The following is a 23,184-nucleotide window of genomic DNA, read 5'->3' on the forward strand; positions in this document are numbered from 1 at the left end:
TATGATCAATTCATATTATATTCATATATAGTATTATATTCTATTGTATTCCATTCTATTATTTTGTATCATATTGTATTATATTCATATAATTGTATAGCACTTTGTTAAGCTAATCTTTAAGTTCTCAAAAACGTTAAACTATTTGAGAGCGCTAGAATAATATATAGATAAATTGAATGGCTGCAAGTGAATGGTGACAGTATATATAAAATTAGGGTTGGTGTGCTGCTTGGATAAGGGGAAGGTTATAGAAATATTTTTTATTCATTGCAGCACTTTGCAGTGTCCTGGTAAAAGCACTCTCATGCTGCAGTCCCACCGAGAGCAGTGTTTCAAAACGGATGGTGCAGCCCCTGATGTTTGAAGGACACCAGTAACTTTGGATTTGTTTGCATTTCTTTATTTTCAGCCTTCCCTTGGAGTGAAGAAGCCAACTAAAGCCCTGCTGTATGTCATTCTGAGCCCTGTGGGCCCTTACTTTGCAAGTGGAACCTTTAATCCAATATCCTTGTGGGCAGATCCAAAGTATGTGAGAGCGTGGAAAGGGGGAACAGGAGACTGCAAGGTGGGAGGGTAAGAAAACATCATCCTGCCTTTTCTACACAGCTCCCAAAGCAGATTTGGTCTTTAGTGAGGTATCTAATCCTGCAGAAACACAGACATTAAATTCAGTAGTTAAATAAACAGCATACAACGAAGATTTCAAAATTGTACTTTGCTAATATTGATAGAAATACAACGAAGATTTCAAAATTGTACTTTGCTAATATTATTTTTGCCACTCACTTGCATATTTTTGTTTGAATATTACAGCCAGTTGATATTTTTGCAGCATCTCAAGCGGAAGAAGTGCACCTGGAAGGTGTCCATGTAATACTTTGGCTCTTGCCCTTGCAATTCCTGAAGATGCTAGTTCTCTTAATATCTTTTATTAGAAAAAAGCCCCCTCACCTCTGGTGTTTTTTGTGCTCCAGGAGTTTCATCTAATGTATATCGCCCACCTGACATGAGGTAGATGAATTTAAAAAAAACACCAACCAAAAAGCCCAAGAAAAACACCAAAAAACCGCAAAACCTGGAGGGGAATTGTTGCTCCCTCTCCAGGATGCCAACTGCTAAATAAAGATAAATGATTTCTGAGGGTTTTCAGTTGCAATAATTACAATGTCCAGAATATGGAACAAGAGGTATGTTAATACAATTTGGAAGGATATGTTTGAGTTGTTGGTGCTGTCCAGCCCTTCAAAGTTTTTGGGTTGTAGGTACAAACAATCTAATAAAATCCTGGTGGAATATTTCTAGTGAAAATATCCCAGGGCCAAGCAATGACTGTTGCAGAGCACTTGCTCATGAGGTAGATGTGCACAAAATCTTGTTTAAATTGAGAAGATGCCCAACTAGGTACTCATAACTCTTTGGGTTCTTTTTTCCCCTGAAGGAATTATGGTTCTTCTATTTATGCCCAGCAAGAAGCCGTGGAGTTTGGCTGCCAGCAGGTTTTGTGGCTCTATGGAGAAGATCACCAAATAACTGAAGTTGGAACAATGAATCTGTTTCTCTACTGGATAAATGAAAAGGGAGGTATGGTAACATCAAGTGTGAAAACTTTAACAGAGCAGATGAATGGGACTTTAATCCACAAAATGATTGTTAGAATGCAGATGATAATCTTTTTAATGAAGATTGTTTAACTTAGAGGGAATGCCCATCCTGTAAGTTACTGGGTGGCTGTTATTTGTGAGAGAGGGGATCCTGGAGCAGCTGTGAGTGCTGCCTGCTGGTTACAGACCAAACTGCTGGGCTGTCCCCATGCTCAGAAGGACAGAATGCAGCCCTGCACAAGGTCACCCATCAGCCTGGGTGCCAGCAGCATGGTAGGGCTCCAGGAGCTGTTGTTTCAGAAGCAGTGCAGACGTGCTAAAAGGCAGCTCAGGGCTGTGCAGCCCTTCAGGCTCTGTAGCTTTGAGTGTGAGTGGCTCCCATCATCACTTGCTGGCCAGTCAGATATTCCTGAACCATCTCCAGAAGTATTGCAGCATCCAATCCAAAACTCTTTGAAGAATTTGAAGTTCTGTCCAGTGGTGGCAGCGAGAGAAGCATGTCAGTGGGTGTCAGGTATCAATAATGCTCAAAAGGTGCTTTCAAGGTGGATAATAATTCTTTAAGCTGTTTTTACCTCTTTCTACGCACAGTCATCTCTGAGCAAGGTACATGCTGATTAAACTGTTAAAACTATTAGAACTAACTATTAAAATCAGCCAACTATATGGGCATCTCAGAAGCACCCATTGGGCATGCAAGTATTCAGTGTTTGTGATAGCATCACCTGATAACTGGTTTGGAAGACTACAGGCAAGAATAAAAGAGTTTTCTTCCCTTTTTTTTTTCCCAGGAAGAAAGAAGACTTTTTTTTTAAAATGAAAGTAATTTTCTTCTCTCCAAGGGAATGAAGTGTTACTGAATTTCTGCATGGCAGCAGATGCAGGGGTCAGACAGATTTCATTGTAGTGCCATGGGTACCTTTGTGAACTGTCAGCTTTCTGCAGAGAACAGGCAGCATTTTGTGGGGAAAGCAGTGTGCCTTTGATAATGCAGTGTGGTTGGGATCCAGCTACCTGACTGCTCTTGCTATAGGACATGAAATAAACCGACATGCACACTGGAACTTCCAGGGTAAAAGAAGGGAAGTTAACTATCCGACTCCAACATTTTTAGACTTTCAAAAGTGACAGTGGATTGGGATGAAAGTGCCACCTCTCCAATGACACTGGATAAACCAACAGTCCATCAAATTTCTCCTCCTCCAGAGAGGAATGTAAAAACAATAATTATTTACATAAAAGTGCGTGAGAAACTTCTTTACAAGAGTGAAAACATCAGAAGGATTAGAAGAACTTAGAAGAACAAGGCAACATATTCCTATCTCCAGTTCTGTTGCTTGTTCTTCTGCAAAACCTTTACCACATTTGTAAGAAGGGGGATAACAGTCCCTCAGTGCCGAGTGAGTCTGTGAAGCTTTATGAATGAAGTGATAAATATTAGACATTTTCTTGTGTTGCAGCAGCAGTTGATTTGTCAGTGTAGATAGATGGCCAAATTGGAGCTTAGCTGGAAAAACATGGGAGTAGATTTTGGCTCATTGTGCCCCGGGAAGGACACTGAAGCAAGGACATAATTAGAATTCAATGTTCTCATTGTACTTGAAGCAGGAATATGCTGGAATGGTGCAGCTGCAGCCCCGTGCTGTTCCACAGAGCTGCCACTCACTCACTGTGCTGCCAGCAGGGCAGGGCTCAATGCTGCCATTGTCAGGTGGCTGTAGCAAACAACCTGGCATTCCTGCCACCCAGGAGGGCTCAGTGTGGCACACCCGTCCTTTCACAGGGCATGGGCTTTGTCCCCATGCAGCACTTTGCTGTCTCCCAGGGTGCTGAGTCACTCTTCTTGTGTGGGATCTTTGGCTGGGCATCACCCAGTGCCGTCACATACCTGCCTGTGGCTTGGCACGGGGATTTGGAACTGCTTGTTGCTGTGTTCTGTCACTTCACAAAGGACACTCACTCAGGCTGTGCTTTGGTTTTGTTCTGCAAATGCTGCAGCTGAGAGGGATCAAAAAAAGTGAGGCAGAAGCTGCAGATCATCATCAAAAGAAAATGCCCATCCTTGTGTGCTCTGAGGTGCTGCTGGGAGCTGAGCTGCTCTCCTTGGTTTATAAGCAGAGGCTTTTCCCAGTAAAGCCTGGTCTAGAGGACAGCCATGAGGAGTAGGCTTTCCTGCAGCCTGTCTGCCTAAAGGTGACATCTTGTCCTGTATGGCAGGAGGAGCCTGGAAAAATATTTTGTTTGTAACGTAAAGGGGGGAGGAGTGGAAAAAAACTGCTCAGTTTTTGGTGAAACAGCATGACTTGCTCCATACTGTCCTTGTATTCCCACTGCTGCTCTGAGGATTATAATACAGCCAGAACTGCATCCCTGCTATTGCAGAAATACCTCATCCATCAAATCCTATTTATGGTTTATATTCACTAAGTGAAAAATGTAGTCACCCCCTTCCACATGCCTCTTCAGAGCATGTAACTGTCCCAGCAGGCTCTTGACATTGAAACTCACTTCCTCTCACAGTGTCTGTTCTTCTGCCTAGAACATAGGCTTGACTTTAAAAAAGCCTTAAAAAGCCTTAAAATTTAAACATATGTCCAACCTGGAGATTGCTAGCTATGAAGTCTGTGTGCAGTTTTGAAAAATTCCCTGCCTTCAAAATGATTTGCAAACATTTGGGCTCTGCTTCTATCTTTAATGTTAAGGCACTGGGAATAGTATTTGGGCATTATTTAATGTTTGTGTGCTGCAATTGAAATGGTGATTAAAGGTCCCCACTTCAGAATTGCATAAATTAAAAAGTAAATATTTTAAAAGATTCTCTGAAACAATCAGGTAAAATTTAAGGCAAGTTTGCTAAGTATTCTGTAGTTGAACATTAGTTGTGCCACAGGATTGTCTTGTACAATTACAGTGCTAACAAAATCAGGATTGCAGCTTCTGCTCTAGTAGAGAGCCCCAGCAGCAGAGTGGAGGGGAGAGCAGCAAATGCATGAGGTGGCAGATGAAGCAAAGGATGAAAAAGTACTTGTGGAAGGCAAATTAACAGACAGATGCAAAGTGATGACTGCATGAGGGAAGAGTTGAAGAAAAGCCTGAGGAAAGTAAGGACGAAGACCCAGGACAAGCTGGTAGAAGAAATTTGCTGTTAATATCAGTGAAAACGGGGCTTTCTGGGTTCTCCTGGATCCTGAAGTTCACTTGGAATGTATCACTTTGGTAAAATACATATTTGGATGAATTTCTTAGCTTTGTTACAGCCTGGCTAGTCCTGAAGGCATCCCAGGAGTGCAGTCTTACCAGCTCTGTGTTCCTAGACAAAGCTGCAGTTGTGTAACATGGAAGAGCTCATTTTAAACACCCCTTTAAACTCTCTAATGGAATTCTGTTGTTAGAGCAAGCCTGTAGCAGGTGTACCAGGGCACTGGGCAGGCAGTGCTGCTAGCAGAACAATAACAGGAGGCAGCTGAAGAGAAACCCTGACATTCCCCCTCAGATGCTTTCCTCCTGCTTTTTGCAGCTATACATCTCAAGCCTATCAAAATAACTCAGAAGGCAGGTGGAGTGTGTGAGCTCACAGTCTGTTTTTTGGGAGATGGACACACTGATGTCATGTGGAGCCTGCTTTGGCATCAGTTCCCAGGGAGGATGAGCTTTGGCATGCCTTGTTGGATGGTGTTACCATCCCTGCCAGATCCCAGGGGAGCAGATGTTCCCTGGCTGGCCCCAGGCTGGGAGGCATCACATGCGCACTTACAGAATTCTCCAGAGCAGCCTGTTGGGAACATTCTGAGACTTTCATGTCCTGTCTGCTCAGTGCTGTTTGGCAGCTGGCTTGGCCTGGCACATTTTCAAACTAGCTCAAATCAATTAATACATATTATTGAGCTTAAACAGGTCCTGGGCAAGATCTGTGGCAACATCACCAGGCAGGGAAGTGTAATCCAATCTTTAGTGGCAAAGTCCACAGTATCTGAAGTTTTCTGCTAAAGAAAGGTGCGTATTAGATTGTGATTGGGTCACAAATGCAGAATTTTAGGTTTGCGGTGTTCAGAGTCAGGTGAGTCCTGTGGCTCATGGAAGTTTTTAAAGTCTTTCCCTTGTGATAGTTGTGCCAGAATGAGGACCAGATACGCATCACAAAGAGCAGTGACGATAGGCAGACTCCAGAAAGGGAATGCTGTCATTCCTGACTGTATGAGGAAGAAGAGAGGGCTGATGGAAACGGAAGTCTGGGCTAGGTTGTAGAGTGACACTGGGGTAGTGAAACCAGAGCAGAGCATACAGCCTGTTCAGGGCAGCATTTCTGTACATTCTGGCATGGCAGGTTACACCTATTACTGGTGTGTGTATGGATCCTCATAAAAGGAACTTGGAAGCTCTGGTAGGAGAATCCAAATGAATAAATCCAGAGGTGGCTGCATTAAGAAGTCACACAGTTATATATACAATGCACTGAGGAATAAAACCACCTCCAAGGCATTAGGCATGTATATATTAATGTATTAAATGTTTCTTCCCTGCCCAAAAGGTGAGGAAGTGTGGGATCTCAGCACCCCATATTTAATACATTAATATCGAAAGGTTATAATAAAAGGTGAATATAAAAGGTTCCAAACACTCAGCAACAACTTACTGAACTATCTGTTTGTGTTCTTGGAGAACTCTGAGAAATGTTGCATCTTACAGGACAGGGATTGTTTTTGGTGGCACAGAATCATGGAATATCCTGAGCTGTAAGGGACCCACGTGTTTGGTGTAATATCAGTAAACTTGTGTTTGTTTCTTTGATTGTTTTTCAACCAGTGCTTTTTTATTTGGCAGAAAATGAGCTGGCCACGCCACCTTTAGATGGCATCATCCTTCCAGGAGTGACAAGGCAGAGCATTTTGGAACTGGCACGCAGCTGGGTGAGTGCTTTGGCAGCAGTGGTTTCAATTGTCAGGTTATAACTTCAGCAGAAGTCATTTCTGGTTGAAGTTCAGCTGATTTGGTTGAATCATCAATCATAGACCAGTCTGGCTTCCTAGGATCGTACAAAGGCCTGGGTTGGAGGGGACCTTAAAGATCATCTCATTCCAGCCCCTGCCATGGCAGGGACACCTTGCACTGTTCCAGGCTGCCCAGAGCCCATCCAGCCTGGAAAGGACCTTAAAGACCATCTATTCCAGCCTCCCTGCAGTGAGCAGGGGCATCTTCCACTGGATCAGAGTGCTCAGAGCTGTGTCCAGCCTGGCAGAAACCCTGCTTTCAGGGGTTTCATCCCCCTGGATGTCCCCTCTTCCCTTCAGCCTGTCAGCCCCACCACACAGCTTGGTGCTGCTGACAGAACTGGCTGAGCATGCACTCAGTCCTTTAACCTGAGGGAACTCAGGGTGTGCTCATTCAGGGATTCTCAGGAGCCTCACCAGAACACCCACACCTGTCACACAGAACAAGACCAAGCTTGTTAAAGCAGCTCCATGCAGTATTTAACATGAAAATTCTCATTAAATCCACTGGTACCAGCGCTTAGAGCAAGGAAACAAAGAATTACTGTGCATGACCTTAGCAGCACTTCAGCCATCAGCTCATTATTTCTGCATTTAGTTCTCATGCTTCCAACCGTGTTTCTGCTAACAAGCATGCAGCCTGCCCAGCCACAGTCTTGCAGTCATCTGTCTGCCTCCTGTTCCTGTTCTGTAGTGCAGCAATCCAAGAGCTTACTTGCACTGGGTCATGTCTTGAAATGCAGCAAACTCTGCCTTGCTGTGTTCAGAGGTTTTATTGCAGCCTGGGTAAGGATGCTGCACAGCCAGAAGCTCATCAGGCCCAGGATGCTGTCTCCTGGATTGGGCTGGGGTTATGCTCAGAGCGGGATAACAGGAGTACCATGTACATGAAATAAAAATTGCAAAGTCCGACATTGATTTTTTTTCTTGAAACACATCCCTTCAGTTGATTCCTATGCATTCTTCAACCCTTGTAGAAGGTAAAACACTCCCAGTATTAAGACTGCAGTGCAAATGGCTTTACTCATACCTGTAGTACAGTTAATTTTGGTATGTGACAGCTGTGTGCAGGCTGCAGTGGAATGTTTCACTAGGGATTAAAAAAATAGATCACACAAATTGGCCTGGCAGGTGAAATTAATCAACAGAATGTATCTTGCTTAGGAACTGTCTGAGAGTGGGATGCAAATTGATATAATTGAGTAATTCTTGGACAAACTCTAACATGCTAGAGACCATGAGGAGAGAGATCCAGTGTCCCATAACAATTGTTCTTTGTTATTCCCTAATGTGATACTCTGCACCAAACCAGAGGGAAGTGCCACTTAATCATCAGCATTGCATCTGGCAAACCACTGGCATCTTTGTAGGGCATTCTTTTGATGAAAATCTATCTTGTGTGACACTGGCATGATTGAAAATCATCACAAGATCAGAGTCAAAATTTCACTTATTGTCACTAGGCTAAAGTCCTATTGGAAATGTTTCAGAAAACAAAAACAGTAATGTTTTTTTTTTAAGTTTTTCCAATTTTGATGGCTGCTGCTTTTTGTGCAGGGAGAATTCAAAGTGTCTGAGCGATACATCACCATGAGTGACCTGACAGCAGCCTTGGAAAAGAACAGAGTGAAGGAGATGTTTGGTGCTGGAACAGCCTGCATTGTATGTCCCATCTCCAAAATTTTATATAAGGGCAAGGTAAGGAAATGTCTCTTCTTTTTTTTTTTCTTTCTGCTGAATTTTCTCAGTTATTTGCAACTGTGGGAGATTTCTCCTGCAGAGGTGGAATTCAGACTGTAAAGCTGATTTGGTGCTGTTTAGTCAGCACAAAGTTAGTTCAGAGCACATGGGGCAGTGCAGCTGCATAAAAGGTTGTGCTTTGTCCACTAAACATGATAAGTACATTAAATATCTGTTAGGTGATACTTCCTGAATTAATAAAGTAGAATAAATGTATTGACATTACCTGGTGCTAACATAATATGAGACATGGAGGTGCTGAGTGAGAAAAACTGTAAATATAAGTGTTGTATTTCTACACAATACACTTTGAACTGAAATGCTGTATATAATGTTACCTCTCCTGCCTGCACAATATTCCCTCCATTTTGGACAGATCTCTTGGAAGGCTTAGGTTGGCCTTTCTTGAACAAGAGCATAACAGTTTAACTCTTTGACTTTTCACTGGCTTAGCAACACCCTCCTGTTTAAAAAAACCAACCAAAACCCAACACAAACCCCCAAACTAACCACCCTTTCGTACTCATAAGGAGGGCTGGCCAGCATGATAAATATTTATTAAAACTTCTGGCAATCATAAGGTATTCATATACATGTAAAGCTATAAAGAATAATGTGTAATAACATGTTACTCTCTTTCTCTCCCCTTCTTCCTCTCCTTTGTTCCATGCCAGCACTTGAACATCCCAACCATGGAGAATGGGCCTGAGGTCACAACCCGTTTCCTGAATAAGCTAACTGATATCCAGGTAAGGTGTTTCCTCTTCTGTAACCAGGTAAAATAATAAAAGGTTAACATTTGAAAGGAATAGAAAATAATATTTTTGGTAGTGCAGCTACAGATGGCATTATATAATAGTGTAGATCCTTTGTGTAATGTGATAATTCTGCCAATTTTCTTTCCTGGAGAAAGTATGGTAGAGATGAAGTATAGAGAGGAAGCATAGTGTGATTTTCCCCTACTCATCTTGGAAGGTGGGTAAGAGTTGCAAGATATTACTGTTATCAGTGAAATCAAATACTGTTGTTAGAGGTTGCTTTTTAGGGGAAGAAGACAGGATTATGAAGCATCTGAACCACAATCACAAATGAGTACAGGTTAATCAGTGAGGCAGTTAAACACTCACTGGGCACAGCCAGCTCATCACCATTTCCATTTCTCATTATCTTTCCAATCACACGATCACTTCTCATTCTTGAAGCAATTCCATTCTCTGTCATGTGCTAAATATCAAAGTCTGTTTGGAATCTGTGCTGTATCTCCATGTCTGGGCATTTCAGAAACCATTTCAGGTGAAGTCAGTGAGCAGCAGGTGATAGCCCTTCTTATTAAAGTTTCCTGTTTTTTTTTTTTCCTTATTTAGTGTAGTTTATGGTGTGGGGGATTTGGGGATAGGAGAAGAGCTTGGCAAGTTACAAAGCCCCTTTATTTAAGATCTGATAGGAGTTGCTTGGCAGTATTGCCAGTATTTCTTCCGATTGACTCTGATGGTTTCCGTTCTACATTTTTGGCTCCAAGTGTTCTTAGATTTGCCACTAAAATTTTTATGTTCCTGCCAGTAATCCTGTGATCTGTGTCTTTCTCCCTTGAGACAGTGAGCAGTGGAAGACAGAGGTATCCAGCCTTTTCCCTGAGGGTCCCTGAGGGTCACAGAGGGTCAGAAGGGGTCAGGCTGGAAGGGCCCACCAGGGTCATCCCAGAGCACATGGCCCAGGATTGTGTCCAGTTTTGGAATATCCCCAGTGAGAGAGACTCCACACTCTCTCTGGACAATCTGTTCAGTTCTTGGTCACTGCTCAATAAAGAAATTCTTCCTCATGTTCAGGTGGAACTTCCTGGCCATCAGTTCCTGCCCATTGCCTCTTGCCTTACCACCCTGGTGTTCCACCACCAGCCAAGGCTCAGGAGGAAGCTGAAAAAGTGTGGATTGTTGCTAAACATTATCTTTCTGGGACCTTTTCACTTCACTTGCCTGTTGATATGGACTTTTTCACATTTTAGCTGTGCACACCGTCTGTGTTCATCAGTTACATGCCAGGAGTAAATTTGTTACTCCTGGAAAATGCTGGACTGATGTGTATACTTAATTCTGAGCTCTCTTTTTAAAAAAAATGAGGAGAGTTAGAACACGTAATCATTGAAAACCATTTTTAAAATCATTTATTTTAAAGAGGTTGGATGTTGCTTCCCCATTAAGAGTCAATCAGTGGTTGCTGGTTGTGTTTCTGCACCTTTCTATCTGTGGAGAGCTGGGCTCATATCCAGAAGGATCCCATGATGTTGCACAGAAAACAATGCTTTGACAAAAAAGGGACTACATAATAACCTTAAAATGTTAGAGGAGAATCTTCGACCAAGATCTTCTATATTCTCCACCAGGAGGAAAAGATAACAGATCTCTTTGCATTATCACTGGATTATTGTCGAATCATTTGGACAACCTGAGGCTGTTATTCCAAAGAATCTTCCAGCTTTGAAGCATAAAGTGCAATAGAAATCCCAGTCAAACACAGCTTTGGTCTGTGTGCTGTTCTGTGGCCTGAACTGGGGCAGTGTATCCATTTCATGTTGAACCATGGGAATTTGTAAAAAAGTGAAAATTCTCAGCACCACCACGTTCTGCATGTGAACCTGTGACCAAAAGTGCAGGCTCCATATCCAGTGTTTTCATACCAGTTCCCTTGGGTAGACTGCATGCTGCTTTTATTATTTCCATATTCTCTTCATTGCTGTGTTTCCAAGTGTGGTTTCATGCTGCTCTCCTGCAAGTCTGCCCTGTTGATTGGGATGTCTGTAGATGGGAGCAGCTGCTCAGTGGAACCAGAGCTGGAGTGACAAATCAGAACCTCATGGGCAGAACTGATTCAATTTCTCATGCCACTTGAGAGAGACAGTGGTGGCACTGCAATGCGCATTTCCCTTCCTGTCACTGAATGGATATCATGGTTACTAAAGGCTGATAAAGACTTCAAATTGAAGAACATACATTATATAAATTAATGGTGTGCTTATGAATGAATTAGTAACAGTACACTCTCCCATACCTGCTTAAGTTAGAAGATTCAGGGATGAGGTTTTTTCTGTGGGAATTCACTCACTGAAATACCACTCATGTTTCTGTGGGTTTGCACCCATGCTTTGAGAATAAACAAGGTTTTGCTGTGCCCTTTATGACAAGGATTAAGCTGCAACTTGGAAGGGATGGATAGAGAATATGATATATTGCTTGTGCTACATGATATTAAATACTTTTAAACACTGCAGGCAAGAGAGCAGAGAAGAGACATTTAATCAAAGCCCCTTTCTTTCTCTGGGCAGTGGAAAACAACCAGGAAAGGACCATGTACGTGTTAACTTTTACAAATTAAAATTTGTAAAAGGAGTGGTGCACACTGGAAGAGGGACTGGATTGACTAGACTGAGATCACAAAGCCCTTGACAGAATTAAAAATGGAAGCTAAATCTGATTTTATTTGCAGAAAGAAATTATTTTCATTGTGGTATTGCAGCTTCATTCCCCTCTTAATTCTGGGAGCAGGTGCAAACTCTATCAAATGGCAACTCAGACTGGTCCCTGCCACAATTTCTGTATTGGAGCATTGGATGAGACTGCTGCCTAAAGATAACAAAATTTATAGATAACTGCAGCTGTAGAAAAGGAGCAGCAGAATTAATAATGAAAAGAAGTAGATGTAATAATTTTGAAGGTCAGTTAGAGCCTTGCCTGCTGGAGTAAGGCTAAAACACAAACTCACTGAACACCTTTCCTTTGTGGATCTAGAAGTGTGTTTCTTCTGGCTCATCCTGACTTGGAGCTTTTGTCTTTTCCCTGCTTTAGTGACCTGTTATCACTTTTCCTGCTGATGCAGAACCTGTATTAGAGGAACTTATTTTTTTCCACTCTGGAGAAATTAAGTGATCTTTTTGGCCTACATAAAGCCTCTAAAATCAGTTTTCATTTCTTGGTTGAAGGTGTTTTTAGGCTCCCTGAATATAACACTCTAAGGGAAGGGACTCCCATCTGCTGCTTTCCCTCCACCTCTGAATTATTTACCTGCTTGAGCCCTGTGTGTGTTTTGGGGTCTCTCTGGAGCATTGTTTACAGGACTTCTGACAGAGCTTTAGAACATGGAACCAGTCTGGCTGTCAGAAGTGCTGCCTTGGGGCTGAGTGCTCCCCTGGAAGTGGATGTGGCTGCATGCCATAAGTTGCCTTCATTTCTGCCTGGTGATCCCATTTGTTTGTGTACAGAAAGACAACTTGTTTTATTTTGGATTACAATTCTCCCTAATTGCACTCTGTGGTATTTGTGATGGTTTTATTTTACATTCAATCAGAATGCTGTAATAAAAAGCCACCTTGACAATAAAAAGAAATAAAATGAAATGTGTTTGTTTATTGGAGCTTGAGCAGAGGCATACTTCTGAGTGAATTAGTGAGCAGGCCTCAGGGAGTAACTGCATTAAAGTGGTGGAAGTGAAGCAGGGCTGTTCTGTGTCGTGTGTGCTGAGTATCAGCTCTGCTCCTTCCTAAAGCAGCTAGTGTAATATGGGCAAAGCAAGCTGTCTCTAGTCCATGCCCAAATCAGAGGCAGGTAAAGGCATAAAAAATAATGTAAACTAGAGCAGTGAAAATGAACATTACTATGGATAGACCTAAAAAGTTATCATAAACATACACTGATTCTTTTAACTTTTATTCTTAAACTTCATTTTTTGCTTTGTTTCAGTATGGAAGAGAAGAGAGCGACTGGGCAATGGTGGTACCATGAAGGTGGCAGAGTCCAGAGCCTCCAGACACACGTGACATCTGAACAGTGACAAATTCTGTAGCTGCCAGTGTGTAGCATAGTCCCAGTATCAATTTGCTCCCTAGGATGATTGTTTCCACAATCTGGCAAACGTGAACACAATCGTTTTGATTTCTACTGTAATCCTCTTGGTAGAAGCCTGTCTTCTTGGTAGAGGTGCTAAATGTTAGCAATAGAACTTTCCCAATGGTTTTCTTAGTGCCTCCTTATATACAGTCTGGAAACTTGTAAAATGCTCTTCAACTGCTCTTCAGCCTGGTTTGTTTACTGCCTCCACCAACAGAGGATGTTGCCTGTTAGCTGCCCACAGGGTTCTGTTGACATTATTCTGCCTTTTGCTCTGTGTTTGGGAAGCAAATTTAGCCATACACTCCATCCTTTCTTACTCTGCTGCTATGGGAGATTCCCGAGTTTGCCTAGCCTGTTAGATGCCCTCCTACTCTGTCCAATAACTCTGTTCTTTAGCCCAAAATTCTGCAGGATGGTTCCTGTTGGCATCTTGCCCTTCCCTCTGTGGGGATTTGCAGTGCCTGCTAGGGCAGTGCATTTCTCTCTGAGAGGTGAGTACATCCTCCTAGGCATGATCTAAAAGGCTGTGTCAGGCTTTTAAAAATGAGATAAAAGTTCCCCTTTGGCCTAGCAGAGCTGGGCTCTGCAGACACAGTGTTGCCTTACAGGTGAGTGTCTAGAAAAATGAGATTAGACGACTTTGGCTGTGAAAATTGAACCATTCTTCAAAGAAGCCAAACATTTGGATTGAGGAGTTTCTTCCATCACCCACTCACATAATTTAGATCACAAAAATGTTTTCCTTGTCCCTTTCACATACTTGCTGTATTCAGCCTCCATTGCCACATGTACTGCAGAAGGGCCTTCCCATTAAAGAGCAAGCAGTGTTGTCAGCAGAACGTGTCTGGAAGGAAAGAGGCTTCATTCAAACCCTGATTTCATTCTGGGTAAGCACATAATTCATAGACTGCTGCTTTCTCACATGCAGCCTCGATTCTTTGGAAGCAATACAGAGCATGTAGGCCACAGTTGGGGAAGTAACTTCTGCAAATGTTCACCAACGACCATCCTGCAATATTTATTAGCTCTCTCCTCCTGCACACAGCTTTGTTGAACAGCTTTAAGATACCTCTTGCCAAAAAGGATAACCATATTCTCTAGCAATGTTCCAAAGTGCTACTTCAGTATAAAACTGGCGGAACTTTATTGACACTTTATTGGAGTCCTATAAGAAGTAGAAGTGAAACATCTCTTGTTCTAGTTTGCAGTAGAGATGCACCAGTATTAAGGGAAACATTTAGCACTTTAATTTTTTTAAGACCAACAGTATCTCTCTCTTTTGTAGTTACTGGCATTTGTTAACATAGTTTAAAAAGTAAAATATAATTTCTAGTGGACCATCCATGCCTTATGCAGCTGTTAAAGAGCAGCCTTATGGTTTCCTGTTCATTTTTGGTCACATTCTGAAGACCACTCCTTAGCCATCACTTTCTTCTGCTCTCTCAGATGATTTTTCCTGTCTTTGACTGCAGCCCAATATGATCTTTTAATGAAGAACAGTTGAAGGTTCTCTCTGACAATGTAACTGTTGTTAAAAATTGACGGATAATTTTTTCTTTAGTCTACAACTGCAAGCAAAAATGTTGTTTCACTCATAGTAGCCATAGTGTTGTGACGTTTGAATTTGTATCCTGTGCTGGTCTTTGTTCAGTATCTTACTATGTGTTATAAGCTGCTGGTAGTCTTTCCTTTTATTTAACTGGTAGTCTTTGCTTTTATTCAATTAGATGGCTGGAACATAAACATGGGGAATAGGTCAAGGTGCAACATGGGGTAGAGAGTTTTATCCAATGAGACCAGTATTGAAATCAAAGTGTGCCTTTAACCGGAGTGTGGAGTGGAGCTCTCCGAAGATTCTGTAATGAGCAGCCATTTGTGGCTTACTGGTACTGAACAATCTATTCCTTCCCTTAAGTTCATCTTTGATTTATCAGCAAACAGGAGTGAAAATATCTAAGTTGGGGTACATGGCGAAGTGGTTGTGCAATACCTGAACATCTCAGCTTTGACAGAGCTGATAAATGATACCACATATCAGAAATCCCCGTGAAGGCCTCAGTATACCAGCAGCAATCTGTTCACTAGGCAGAATGAATAAGGACCAGTTAGAAAAATTACTTTACTGAAATGTAAACCTGGAAGTTGTTAAATTGGTTAAGTTGTTAAATTGGTTGCCAGTTATTTAACATGAACCAGGTGGTTTCATTTGTTGTGTTTTGCACCGTTTCCTGCACTGACCAGACAGACACTTCTGTTTTTTCTGCTTATGGAGACTCAAAATGAGGAGATTTGGTAGTGGAATGACCCACAGAAATGAGTGGTCTTTTCTCCCAGGGAAGAATGAAAACGTGGAGTTGGGTGTGTGTTAATTGTTGTCTTTAACATCTTGGATACTTGCCTTGCTCTGTCTGTGTCAGCTCAAGGCCATGCTTGTTTCCAAGTGGAATCCAGAGGAATAGGTTTTAGATTTTAAACTTTGAAACCTAAATAAGAGAGCTGACAGACAGATCAGTATAGTACAGGAAATTCTTCTGGTGTTGCCTGCTGTCCTACTCTGAATTGTGGCAGTGCATTTTATCCCATTAACCAAAGGAAAGAAATAACATGTGTAAATAACAGTCAGTATTTGGTATTGCATTCTCCTTGTTTTCACTTGTGAAATTTAGGAGGGAGCTGTGGTATTCCCTGAGCGAGTAACAGATTGTAAAAGAACATCTGCACATCTTTTCTCCATGTGCCCTATTTGTTTAATTGCAACAGATTTACATAGAAAGAGTATGGTACATCATAACTAGGCAATTATCCATTCTTCATCACTTAGTTATGGTTCTGGTAATTGATCATTTAAGACATAAGATAGTCTAACATTAGGAAAATTTGAAACTGTTCAAAAAAGATCAACAAATTAATATTGTTGTGTGATATTTGCATAATTGGCTGCGATTATTTAATGTTTAATTGGGTTGATCAAATGAGATTCAGCCTTTCACATGCTTATGTTTTACAAACACTGTACTTTAAAATGATAATACTGAAATCTAATTTTCATATGTTCTTTCTTCTCTGCATTCTTTTGATTATTGTTTTCAGTATTGAGCATGTCCTTAATCTTAAGTTTGGTTAGCATGATTCATGACTAAGAAAAAAGTCCTTCAAATAACAGGATTTTCATGAAACTGGCATTTCGTGCAAGTTGTTCTGGTGCCAAGAATTACGGTTCCAGCAACTGGCATTATTTAACCAGATTGTTAACTGCAGGGAGGGCAAATTCCTTGAGAATGGCAGGGACAGAGCCAGGTGAGGATGCTGATAAGGGTTCCTGGGGTAGATGACCTGGTCAGGCCAGAGCAGGGCAAAGCAAACAGGATTTTTCTGGGCTATAGAAGGGAAGAGTGGTAAGACAAAAGCAAGGTAGTGAGATCTCTGCCCAGCCATTGTTTACACCTGTTCAACTGTCTCAAGCCAAAATCAGTTATCAGCCACTCCTCCTCTTTGTACATAACCTCTTGTTGGGTTTGCCCAATTCAACACAGAGATACCACAGATCCTTTCCTGTGTATTAGTTTTATTATTTATCCTCAGGCGTGAGGAATGGTAATTCAGAAAAATGTGATATTTGAAAGTCATTTGGAGTGCAAGTTATTTGAAATGTCTGTCTTCCAAGAGGTAGACATAAAAACAGCTGGGACTGATCTCAGAGCTGCTTAATTAGAGGAGGAGCCCTCTTGAATTCAGGGGGAGGTAGAGGAGCTCAGAAGCTTTCTCAGGTGGTTCTGTCTTGCAGAAACAGATTTGCTGTCCTTCTACGATCAGAGTGATCAAGGTATGAACATGGAGTCTTTTAAACTTTGCACCTTTTATAAAAATTTTGTTTTTCATTTTAGAGTTCTGATGCAGTGTTGCTGAACTGTTGTCTTACACTATCACATTGCAGTTGCTTAAACATACTTATTCTTTATGTAATCACCTTCTTTGTGTATGCCAAACCCCCTGGTCACAGTGACTTGGTCACCACTAGAATTGTGAACATTTTGGTTGACATAACTGCACCCTGCTTGTGCTAAACTGAGTGCTGGCAGCAAAGACCAGAGCAGTGAGTGGAAAATCTGCTGTGTCAGGAGGAGGAGCAAGAGTGAAAATGAAAATACCCCTCAGGCCAGTGAGGCAGGAGGGCAGCAGCACATCACATCCACTCTTGGTGAGTCCACTGAGGGAGCACCACAACTCTAGCAGGATCAGAGACTGATGTTGGGATTTGAGTTGGTATTAATGCTCTTCACCTGCTCAAACACCTCCATCTGTGCCTACATTTTCAGCTTGGGCCCCTGTATCTTCACTGAAAGCTGCAGCACTTTCATATCTTGTAAAACAGTGGAATATTTAGTCAAACAGCTGATGCTCCAAACCATCTAACAGGTCACTGGTGGATTCTCTTTTTGTATTAAGCCCAGTGGTGGACTGGAGCTGCAAGCAGGAGATAAACACAACATTAACACTATTTCCTAGTCCAGAATGTTCACAAAGGGTGGATCTGTTCTCTTTGTCTCCTGGACTCCTTTGGCCACTGGGTGACAAAATGCAGAAAGTTCTTTGCCATAATGAGGACAAGTTACAGTTTCATCTGAAGCTGTTTACAGACAATTTCTGTAGGAAAGCCAGAAGTCCCAACCTACTTGAGCTTTGAGGCATTTAGGAGGGTGCAGAAGTGGTTACTGAAATTGTAGTGGGAAGTTAGCAGCCTAGGGTGGGAGAAATAAACACCTCTGAAGGGTCTCTGTTTTCTCAAATGCTGAAAGTTAACTGGGTATTTTACAAGAATCTGAAGCATATAAAAGCAGTAAAGGACAGATGTGTGAAAAAGTACTGGATAAACTAAAGGAAACTCTACCTCATTCTTCTCTAAAGGTTTTTAGAAGCACAATTAAGAGCTCCTAATGGCATTGTTACGTAGTGACCATCTGGCATGAGAGAAGCACTATATTTGTGTGTCTGTACATCCTGTAAGAACTGTATTTTGCTGGCAGTAGAAACAGTCTGTACTATTTGCAGTTTTCCTTCATCAGATCTGTATTCAAATGTTCTGTATTCAAATTCAGTGTTTCTGTCTCCAATAAAGGAATTTAATTGGCACCTGTTTGTGGCATGTTACGAAATCATTGGTGTTGAGTGCAACTAACTAAGTGTAATTATCCCAGAGATGGGAGCTGCTATGAAATAAATTCTTGAAGGTTGGACTAAAAGAAAAAATAAAATGTGGATGAAGTGTGGCATGCAAGAACAGCAAAGCAAGGCTGCAGTGGCAGACATGCACCTACCCTGCCAAGCCTGCAGGCTGAGCCAGTTCTCTCACTTACAGTAAAATGCTGGACAAATTAAGCAAGAAAAGTGCCTACCTGCTAACCATGAAGGAGTTTTTAATATGCCAGGACTGTGTAGCAGTGATTGAATGCAGCTCCCATTCTCAGGGTTTGGGGGTGATGAAGTCAAGGGAGAGAATGCCAGAAAACAGCTTTATACTTGGAGCACTTACTTCACAGGGCATTTTTGAACAGTCATTACTCCCAAATATTTTAACCAGTGGGGAGCCTTTTGAAGATGGAAAGTACTGAAAATGAGTTTCATTAAAATCTTGACATTTGCCATGTGTGGTGGCTATATTTTCAAAAAAACTTTATGTAGTCCCCCTTTCCAGGGAAGGGAATACTGCGATTAAAGATAGTGCTGATCCATGCTTTGGGAAATTAAGCATCAGGGTACATTTTCCACCTGGATTGGTTCTCAGTGATTCCAGAGAAAGCTGACACAAGACACTTTAAGGAAGCTGTAGATAGGTAAGTATGATTAATAACTGAGAGTTATTAATTAGTGCTGGGAGAATGAGCCTAATATGTCAGAATAGAATCTGACTTTTTTCCTGTGTAGTAATAAGTTGAGGACTGATCATACAAGGTGCTGAGTGGGCTTCAGGGACCTTTTTTAAAATCCTTTTTGTTTTTCCTCCCATTTGAAACATCTCAGCAGCTGGCAGTAGCTCTGTCCAGTAAAGCACTTGCAGCATCACCACCAGCACTGGGTTGTAGGGGCTGCAGAGTAACAATTCTGAGGGCTTTGATCCAGGATACAAACTTGTAAAGTTGATGTGACCAGAAAAAACCAAACCCATAGTTTTAAAATCATACAGTGAGAGGGCAAAGCAGAAAGCAAATGACCTGCACAATACTACATAAGTAATATAATATTTTAAGTTCTCTTGTGCAGGGATAGAATGTAAGAAAATAAAGATGGTGCAGAAGGTGGTCTCACACCGGAGGAGTTGCAGCTGCATAATCAGCAAAGATTAGGAACAGGCCACAGCTGTGTCCAGTAAGAAGGTGAGTGCTACAAAAGAGTGGATTAGGTGGGTGAGGAGAGAGTTGGAATTTGTTGGTTGTGCTGTGAGGAGCTGCACATGAGAAATCACTGAGAAGGTATGGGAGCTTTGCAATAAGATGGCAACAGTGTCTGAGTTAACTTGTGTGAATAAGGCATGTTTAGATATTCACAGCATAGAAGACACAGCCTTTCAAAGACAAAGCTGATTAAATACTGATTGGCTGTGTGGGATCTGTTAAGTAGCACTGTGAGAATGCCCAGAACAGACCTGCCATCCTCAGAACACAGCAAATGTTCATTCAGGATCTGCCCGCAAGCAGATGTAGGCAAAGCCCTGATCTGGGTGTGCCGCTGAGGCTGTGGCAGGGTCTGGAGCTGTGTGCTCTGCAGGGTTGTTATGTGTGAGGGAGTTGATTTTATATCTGCCCTTTATAGGTGTGCAAATTGAATACCTGTGGGGAGGCTGCCACTGCCAGAAACCCCATCCCCTGTAAAACAGCTAGGCCAGCTCTGACACTCCTTGTGACAGGGCTGGAATTCATCTACTGTGTCACACCAGTCCTGTGGGGGTACCAGCTGTGGGTTTCTCTGGGGCTGCATTGAAGGCACCTGAGAAGGCAGTTCCTGTTCACACTCAGGTGTTTATGATTTCTTATCAGTAAAACAGTCTCACTGCTGTGAGGCCACGGGAAGGAGGAAGGACATGCCCAGGTGCCCAGCACAGGGAGAGCAGGGCTGGTCTCGTCCCCACAGCAGCATTTGTGTGAAGGACCTGCAGCCAGTCAGAAATCAGCCCCTATGACACATCAGGATTTATATCCCAGGTGCCAGACACTTTTATTATGGCTCTTAAACTTTAATGCACCAGACCTTGCTTAAGTCATTGCTGAATTCTGGGTTAATTTTTTTTTTTAACCTTCCTTTAGCTCATACAAACCTTGTGAGTGAAGTCTGTAATATTTGCTTTACTGTGAAGTCCCAGGTTGGATAAGAAAGGACCTTTTGAAGGTTTTGTGTCATGAGGGCATGTCTGAAAACTGACTAGAGCAGACAGTGAAAAATATGCCCATCTGTTCAGGAAACCTTAGTGCTTTAACATTTGCAGAAAAATGTCACAGATCAGCCTGCTGTCCTAGGATTTGTTACCTCTTGGGATGGGGTTCTGACCATCCTGTTGTTGTGGATCCTCCTAAAAATCACATTGCTTTAAATGCTTAAAACCTTCATACCATCCCCACCCTCCACTGCAGAATCTATCCTTGTATCATACAAAGGACAGAAAATCTGGGAAGTTTGTCAGGTGTTCATATTCCTGTCTTAGAAGTGCATTCCCACAAATACCAGCCTGTAAGCATAACCCATAGCACAGGTACCCTTTGCTGCTCCCTCCTTTTGCAGGTAGAATATTTTTATGGCTAAGGTTAAGGTTAGAAAGGTTTTAAGGTTAGAAATCCTCTCTAATCCCTTTTCCATGCAGGGGAAGGAGTGGATAAATCACTCAGCAATGGGGACAGATCCCACTTGTGCTCGGTTTGTTGTGATCAGAATTTTACTTTGTTTACTTTGCTGTCAGGTGGCTGCAATCACCTCACAGTTCCCCTTGCAAAGCCATTATTTGGCTGGTGGAGAGGTGCTTGGAGGGACAGCCTGCCCTGCTGAGAGAAATGACATTTCCTTGGGCTCTCTTTGGTGTCTCCATCATCCATTGGTGTCTCTGTCCTGGCTGGGAGGCGCTGGTGGCTGCTCTCAGGTGAGTCTCTAATCAAAAACCCTTCTGATTTCTCAAGGGCCTCTCAGACTGCTGCGTTTGTAGGCTCTGTGTGTTGGGGTGGGAAGCAAAGAGAGCTGTGCTGTGTGTGTTTTCCTCAGGACAAAAGAAACACAGTTTTGGGGATGTGGGCTTTCCTTGTATTGCACACTGGAAGAATTCTGTCTGAGGAACCTTTTGGTCCCATCACATTGCTGAAATGAGGCTTCTTTTTAAAAAAGAAGTTGAAGACACTATTACCTACCTTGGCTGCCTGTATTTTTCATGTCATGGAAGGAATCCAGTGAGACCCCAAGTGCTGTATTTTTTCCCTTCTGCAGTGTGACTTCCTAAAGAGGCACAATTTATATATTTAATTTTTTTACTTCAGGGAATCCAGATTGCAATCTGCCAGCCTGGGCAGAGGCTTATTTAACAATATGTGCATGAAAGCCTTGTAACTGAGACTGGTATTGTGCATATGGGCCATCAGCAATCAGCACAGTTTTAGGTCAGGTGGCTGTCTGGTTTGGAGAGGTAATTGCTGTTGAGTTCCTACCTTGCAATTTCTTACATCTCCTGGGGTGAATCTTAGAGCTTGGTAGTTCCATTTGGCTCTCAGGGTCACTTGGGACATTCCCTTATGGTATATCTCAGTGGCACAAAGGAAGACTCCTTATTCCACATTTCCTTCATATTTCAACAGCAACAAAACATCAAAATCTGTGTTATTTACCCATTTTTGCATGCCTGTAATATTGACAAGCTTTTTAGTACCAAGATAACACAACCCAGGTGTTTTTAAGAGAGGTGTCAATAAGCGAAAGTTTCAGCCTGAAAAAAGGGAAAGTTCCCCCAGTTCTAAAGGATAAGATCATATTAAAACTCCAACCTTATTTTCTGAACACGTGCATGTCCCTGCCAAGCCTCACAGCCTCTTTATGGCAACTTTTTCCTGGAAAGAGAAAGTAGCATGAACAAGGCTTTATTATCTATTACTGCAATTTAAGCAGCATGAAGGAGAGCCAATGTTTGACTCAATGAAACTCTCGTCAAATTAGATTTGAAGTTCAGGGCAAAATTAATCTGCTGTAGAGTTGTTTAACCTGTTTTTTTCTCGGAGAAAACAGATATCATCAGGAAAAATAATTTTGTGTTTGTGTAGAGCTGGTAGCCAGAAAGTGTTATGGTTTTCATTTAAAAAAATAAAAGTAATTCAGGGAAAAAAATAACATTATGACCCCCAGATAATCAGTAATCAACCAAGAATATTGTAACAGTTACTACTTCATTCAGTCATCAAATGATAAGTTTGAGATCTTTCACAACAAAACTGAAAATCAAACTGCAATTACAGTAAATTGCAAAAACCAGGATGGCTTGTAATGATTTATTTTTAAAACACACTGCTTCTCTTGGTGTGCATAATACACACTTCTCTGCAACCCATAATGTAAGTTTATCAGAGAAGTGATTTTCTTTAGGGAAAAATGACAAGCAATCTGGAAAGGAAGGGAAGATCAGCACCTTCCTGTGCCTTGGAGCAGGACAGGTGACCTGTGGGGGTACCAGCTGTGGGTTTCTCTAAGTCTGGATTGAAGGCACCTGAGACAGTGGTTCATGTTCACACTCAGGTGTTTATTATTTCTTATCAGTAAAACAGTCTCACTGCTGTGAGTTCAGCAGCTTTTCATTAGAAGGCACAAAATGCCCAACAATCTCTTAGTACGAGGTCTTTTCAGACTAAACTACCCAGTTAAGAGCTGACACCTGGATTATTTCCCCTTTTAACCCAATAACTGACCCCACAGAGCTGCAATGCAGATTTTTCTGACCAATTACAAAATGCCACC

The 23,184-nt window shown here is 42.0% G+C and overlaps 1 protein-coding gene across 3 annotated transcripts in view; it reads left to right on the forward strand.

Moving 5' to 3' along the window:
• BCAT1 (branched chain amino acid transaminase 1) overlaps positions 1-18,342 on the forward strand; it is a 55,309-nt gene extending 36,967 nt beyond the window's left edge. For all 3 annotated transcript variants that reach the window (XM_074540111.1, XM_026796863.2, XM_005492874.3), the window contains 6 exons: positions 413-576; positions 1,442-1,584; positions 6,426-6,511; positions 8,150-8,290; positions 9,007-9,081; positions 13,063-18,342. In XM_074540111.1, coding sequence (XP_074396212.1) covers positions 413-576; positions 1,442-1,584; positions 6,426-6,511; positions 8,150-8,290; positions 9,007-9,081; positions 13,063-13,104 — 651 coding nt within the window. In that variant the 3' untranslated portion in view covers positions 13,105-18,342. The remainder of the gene's footprint in view (positions 1-412; positions 577-1,441; positions 1,585-6,425; positions 6,512-8,149; positions 8,291-9,006; positions 9,082-13,062) is intronic.
• The last annotated feature ends 4,842 nt before the right edge of the window (positions 18,343-23,184 follow it).

This window comes from Zonotrichia albicollis, chromosome 4 (genome assembly GCF_047830755.1).
Source record: "Zonotrichia albicollis isolate bZonAlb1 chromosome 4, bZonAlb1.hap1, whole genome shotgun sequence".
NCBI classification, from domain to species: domain Eukaryota; kingdom Metazoa; phylum Chordata; class Aves; order Passeriformes; family Passerellidae; genus Zonotrichia; species Zonotrichia albicollis.